This window comes from Mastomys coucha, unplaced genomic scaffold (assembly GCF_008632895.1).
Source record: "Mastomys coucha isolate ucsf_1 unplaced genomic scaffold, UCSF_Mcou_1 pScaffold18, whole genome shotgun sequence".
NCBI lineage: Eukaryota > Metazoa > Chordata > Mammalia > Rodentia > Muridae > Mastomys > Mastomys coucha.
Genome location: NW_022196900.1, coordinates 51,019,938 through 51,026,326, shown reverse-complemented (window position 1 = coordinate 51,026,326; position 6,389 = coordinate 51,019,938). Strand labels below are relative to the sequence as shown.

General features: G+C 35.6%; 1 protein-coding gene across 5 annotated transcripts in view; it reads left to right on the top strand.

Annotated features, from left to right (window-relative positions):
• Positions 1 to 185: 185 nt before the first annotated feature.
• Elavl2 (ELAV like RNA binding protein 2) overlaps positions 186 to 6,389 on the top strand; it is a 149,543-nt gene continuing 143,339 nt past the window's right edge. For 2 of the 5 annotated variants that reach the window (XM_031377848.1, XM_031377838.1), the window contains exon 1: positions 625 to 815. In XM_031377848.1, coding sequence (XP_031233708.1) covers positions 789 to 815 — 27 coding nt within the window. In that variant the 5' untranslated portion in view covers positions 625 to 788. Of the gene's footprint in view, positions 439 to 624; positions 816 to 6,389 lie in introns of those variants that run through there. The other 3 variants (XM_031377847.1, XM_031377841.1, XM_031377849.1) reach the window with 3 other exon arrangements.

Here is a 6,389-nt window from a genome sequence, read left to right as displayed (position 1 = left end):
AGAGAGAGAGAGAGAGAGAGAGAGAGAGAGAGCGAGCGAGCAGGGGGGCTTCTATCTCCAGGACAGACAGAATGATACATACTGTCATTAACAGTTTTGACCCACCCAGACCCCACCCTTCGGTTGCATCCATCACAGTCATTACAAAGGGGCCGCTCTGTCTCGCAGCTTGCCTGTTCCTGGGGCTCTCGGACTGGCTTAATGAGGTGCACCCAGCCGGGGCTATTGTGCAGCGCTACCGAGACAGGAGCGAGACTGCAAGGATCTTAGCAGCTGCTAGCAGCAGCCGGGGCTGCCGCAGCTACTAAGCCCAGACCTCAAGTGAATGGATGACTCTGGAAGTGTTTTCCTGAAGGAACCCGTCAGACTTTGGAAGACCGTGGCAGGGCTAGAGAACTTAGATGGGGCTTTCCTGTTGTGCACTTGAACTGGCTGAAGGCAAGTGCTGGTCGCTCGGGTAATCGCAGGGTGTTGGGGGCGGGGGCTGGTGCTGGCGGTTTAAAGCCAGTCTTTGGTCTAAAGGCGGCTAGGATCAATTTCCCCTCCAACCACTCAACTCTCCCTCTTACCTTTTGTTAGCTTGGTTTTCCCACCTCCCACCCCACCCCCTCCACCCTGGTGTGGTCTGAACCCTGAATCTTGCTCAGGGGGTTGATTGTGCATTTAAATGTAATTCTGATTGGTGAATGATCTCTCCTTTTTGTTGTGATTACTAGAGATACCTTAGTCCTGCCTTCCCAGTTCTGCGCCCAGCAAAAGCAGTTTTGAAAAATTAAGTGCAAAAAATCATGACAAAGCAATATGAGGTTGCTGTGGTAAGTGAACTTTTAAACCAAAAATTATCATTCTTCTGGTATGCTCTGTCTGTGGGTGGTGTAAAGGGATTCAAACACAAAGGGTTGGGGGCTGGGAAGAGGGGGTGACTAAACAGACAGACATAACCACTGTTTCTGATTTGTTTGTTTATTTTTTTTTTTAATGTTCTATCTTTGCAATTGTCAGCAAACAAGTTCCGTGGGTTTTTTTTTTTTTTTTTGATACTATTAGGCTGGCAATGGCCTTGATGCATTTAACGTGGGTGAGAGTTGACAGTCAGTGGGGTGGGGGGGGCGGGTACCCAGGGAACTAGAATATTGTCTGTTTTTAAAAGACCACTGAAACTTACTAGAGTCTCTGGGGCATTCCCGATGATTCTAACAGAGAAAAGAATACTGGGGTCTTCCGCAGCCCCTGAAGCTACCTCAGCCCCCTCACCTGAGTGCACCCCGTGTCTTCCTCAGGTAGCATCATTAGAGGCCATCATTCTTAGAATTTTAAATCCTGAATGAGAACCAAATACTGAATATAGGAACTTGGGGACCTCAGAGGTAAGAGGAAGGCATTTCTTACCCTCCTTGCCATAGTAGCTTTCCCGTTCCACTCCTATAAATGGGAAAAAATACAGATCCTTTCTACATGCCAGGTTGCTTTATCTGTTTTAAAATTGGAAGTATATTCTGGGAAACAGTTCCTTAGTTTTACTTATTGATTTAATTCATTTTTCTGATAATGGGTAGCCAATACAGTATTTGTGGTATGGCAAAGTTAACAATTCTAAGTTGGGTGAAGGGCTCAACTTCAGTTTTTGGAGGAATCTAAACTCTGGCTAGATATTCTCGTATGGGAAAAAATATAGCTCTCAGTAGTCTTGACTTATTATTATTATTATTATTATTATTATTATTATTATTATTATTATTTTGTGGAGCTACTTGTTTTCTTTTTTCTTATCTAGGGCTTTTGCCATAGAAATTTCTATATTGGAATGGCCCTGCACACTGTCTGATAAGAGAAAGGATGTATATGAGTTTTCAAATCTGAATGATTCTATAGAAACAAATGATGCCCCTTGAAAGGAATTTGTTCTTGTTTTGTTGAGTCTCTTAACTTTAATTTCTGTGTGTGCTGATGTGATCATTTCTATGATTATCAAGATCCATTCTAAAGTGATTTTTTTTTTCAGTAATTATAAACAAAAGATACTTTTAGAATATATTATGGTATCGATGAATGAATTTTTGCACAGGTCCTTAATAACTATTTTAACAAATGACATTTTCACTATTTTACACTAAGTTACAGTTACTTCCTAGTAACTCTCACAGCAAAGTGCTCCCTTCTAAAGTCAACTTTCCAAGGGTCAATGTTACTGTTTTCCAAACTCAATAGCCAATAAAACTACTTCCTGTGTCAACAAAAAAGTCAGTTCAGTAAATTATGTGGGGAAAACCATCTCAGAAATTTAGAATTACATATTAGAAGTATTAGTATTACATATTAGAAGTAGTAGGACCTCAAGAGGGAAGTTTGCTTTTCTGTGAAGCTGGTATTGTACCATAGATAGCAAACTAGCAATGTTCTTAAGAGCACAGGCAGCCAGCTGGCAGTGTTCTCCAGACATAATTCATTTTGGCCCTTACTACTCCATTTCCTTAGCTATTTAACTATATGATTAATCTCAAACTGTATCAGCATTATCTGGGGATTTTAAATAAATATATTGAAATGTATGTACACAATATTAAAATAAGAATCTATTCTTTTCTACTGTATAAGTAATTGTAATTAAATATGTCTCCTGCACATAGATAAAAATAGATTCGTTTGAGACCTTAATTTAGAAAAATACCCTTAATTAACAGTTCTTTTAACCACATTTCATTTCAATCAGTCTCCAGCTTTACTGTGGGTATCCATCTACACATTGAAAATAATGTTTCAGTTAAAGACACTCACAAAAAAAATACTATTTAAAAAACTTAGGTAACTTAAATCATTTCTGGTATTTTCCCTCAATAATTCTGTAGTTCTGTGCCAATGTTAAGGCTGGTAAATATACATGGAAATTTCTTCAAAGCAGAATGTAATATTGTAACTTTTTTCTAAACCATTAAAATAGTTAAATTATATATAAATACACAAATGTATATTTTAATAAAATATGTTCTTTTTAGGTATTAATAGCATATTAGGTACATAGAGATAATATTCTGATATGTTCCTTCATCCCTAGTCTTTAAAGTAGCAGAAACATTATCTCTCATAAGCAGAAACTTAATGCTCATAAGTAAAAAGATCTTTTTTTTTTTAGATTTGTTTATTTTATATATATGAATGTTTTCCCTGCATGCACATGTGTATGCTATATTTGTGGTTTGTGCCTACAGAGGTCAGAAGAGGGTGTTGGATCCCCTGGAACTGGAGGTATGGATGATATGAACCATCATGTGGGAGATAGGAACTGAACCCCAGTCCTCTGCAAGAGCCACAAGTGCTCTTTACTGCTGAGCCATCTCTTTAGCCCCAAGAAGAAAACTCTTAAAAGCCTGACAAATAGTCATTGTGTCTTTTAATATGGTTATTTACATGATTATTTGTATACTAAGAAGTAGCTAAAGTGTAAGAATTAGAGATGGAGTGGGCAAGACAGACTACTTCATGGTATGTCAAATACATAGAAGATTTGACTTTAGGATACCAAGGGCATAAAATGTACCAATGATCAAAGGAAGCACAATAGGACTGATTCAAGTAACGCTACCAGTGGTAAACCTATGGGCTCATGCATGCTAGGCAAGAGTTCTATCACTAAGTTGTTTTTCCAGCAACATCAACGTTTTTCAAACATTTACTTTTTTTCAATTTATTTACTTGTGTGTGTATGTGTATAGACACATACAATGTACATGTGGATAGTGAAAGAACAGCTTGCATGAATCAGCTCTTTCCTTTTACCATGTGGGCTCTGGGCTTGAACTCAGGTAGACAGGTTTGGCTGCAAGCACCTTTATGAACTGAGCCATATCTTAGACTCCAACATTTACATTTTTTTTAAATTTACATTTTTTTAAGGTATAAAAGTAATCTTTATTATTCTATTAGCATTAAAGTCAACATTTATCTTATATATTAACTATGTTGTTTAGCTGTGAGGATCTAATCATGGTGAGTGCTTTGTATATATGATCTCAGTTAATGTACAATACTCTGAGTAGTAGGTTTATGTGGCCTCAACATTTGCATATATAACATCAGACAGGTCATTAAAAGTGTGAGAGGATTTGAATTAAAAGCTGTTAGACTCTAAACTTAGGTCCAAAATGAAACAAATTGTGAATCACACAGAAAAATATGAAATAGTCTACTAGACTTAAAAGATATTTAAATAAAAACATAATTTCCAATAATTTTTGTAGTTTGCATGAGAAGGACTATTGTTTTCAAAAAAAATGTTGAAATATTTTCGACAATATCCTCCAGTTAGCTTTAGAAGCAGTAACCTGGTTTGATTGGTTTCTTCTCTAGGGTATCCTCTGTCCACCATCAGAACAAGCCAAAGCCAAACCAAAGCCAAACCAAACCAAAACATGAGAATATTAATTCATTTATAATGGCAAAGTATTTTAAGATAAACAAAATTCCTATTTAAATAAAAGGAAAATATAACTGAAAACTTAATTTTCCTTAAATTGAAACCTAAAGCTAAATAAGGTATTTGTTTTGCTAGCAACTTAAACAGGATTTAATTTTTATATTAACACTTGAAAATTTAATTATGATAGTATTTTTCTAAAGTAATAAAATCCTATATGATTTTATAAGTAGGAGATGAATGATAATCTCTCCTCAGTTAGACTTCCTAAACTCAGCATTCACCTTGAAATTGTTGGTCTCTACCTCAGTTACTCAGTGACTCAGAGTCCTCCATTTTATAAACTATCCTTATTTGGTGAACTAAGAGAACCATCAAAACAAAGCTACACAAAATGTTAAAAGTTTCAAATGAAACCCCTAGTCAATAGTTCCTTTTTAAACAATAAAAGATGATAGATTTTAGCACAGCATGCTGAGCTTCGAAGCAGCTTGAGCTCCAACAGTGTATGTTGGACCCTGCCTTGGTGCACCCAAGGCCCTCTGTGATTAAAAAACTCTTTAACAGAGGCTTCAATATGTATAATATTTAAAATTCAGTCCTATTACATTTTGGCCCTGGAGCACATATCTTGAAAGACTGGTCAAATATTAGCCCCCCAAAATAAAATTTGGTTGTTTGTGAATAAACAAAACACAAACAAACAAAAAACACCAGTGAAACAACAACAAAAATAAAAACCCCACAAAAGCAAAGCAACAACGAAACAAAAACTAAACCCTCAATAAAGTTTTTTCTCTGTTTTAAATGTTAAAATGTTTTCATGATTTTTCTATTATATCCATAATTTGGAAATTTATATTATGTACTAAAATAAAAACTCTTGTGTCTTGACATATTTTTTTGTCTACTCAAATTCATCAAAATCAAAAAAATCTGTCCATATAAATAATAAATACCTATAGCTGTGCAAATAAAAGGCTGTGGTTATAGAAATGGATTGTAAAAGAAACATTAAGTTATTAAAGCTTTTTTCAACTTTAAACATAAAGGGATAATAGGTACCATGAAAATTAATTTTATTAAATAATAAGACTACTGTACTTAGTACTAACTAAAAACAGACTTTTTTAGAGCAAGTCTATGGAACATTTTTTTTTCTTAACCTCTCTACTGCATTCTCGCAACTTCATCCAAAGTTATAATGTCTTGAAAACAAGAGTAGGAAAAATATTCAATATCTTTAAAATAAGGAGAAGACAAGCCAGAAGCACCTTAAATTCCTCCCTTAGTCTTGGGGTCCTTCAGCTCTGCATTTCAATTATCTCTCTAACTCTTTGAAGAAGAAGCCATTTCACATTGTCATAGATGAGTTACATGTTGTGGATTTTCAATACCTCTGAGAATGTGAAAGTTTTACCAAGAAGGAAGTCATGAAGTAATGCAAACTAGATGCCACTACCCTTGAAGGGTACTGAGAAGGTTTGGAAAGGAAGTGGCAATGGTGCACATTCTTTGTGATAGAGATTATAAAGTTAATAAGACTGGAGATCATTTCCATTAAGAAGGAAGAATCCAGCTTTTTGAATGTTTCCAGAAAAGTCATTTAAAGAACTGATTAATTTCATCAATGTTTAATACAATCTTAAAAATTAACCTTATCCTTTGGTAGAGATAATGAGAACTAAGATTGCTATAGGCATTTAGGCTTGCCTTTCAAATATCTCAGGGCTTAATCTATCAGCACTGAACCTGATTTTGTGGCATTGATTTTTTTTTTTATGGTATATGTTGAGGCCACATTGGAGGCCACTGCATCTGAGAATACAAATGAATGAAAGACTTTGCTCTACAAAAATCAAGGCATGTTGTCTAGTTCTATGCAATGCTACAGCATCCATGGGAATGCTCCACTGGAAAATGGGAGCATGTTATCAAGCTGTGAGTATCTCATCTTTGAGGTAGATGTGTGACCTAA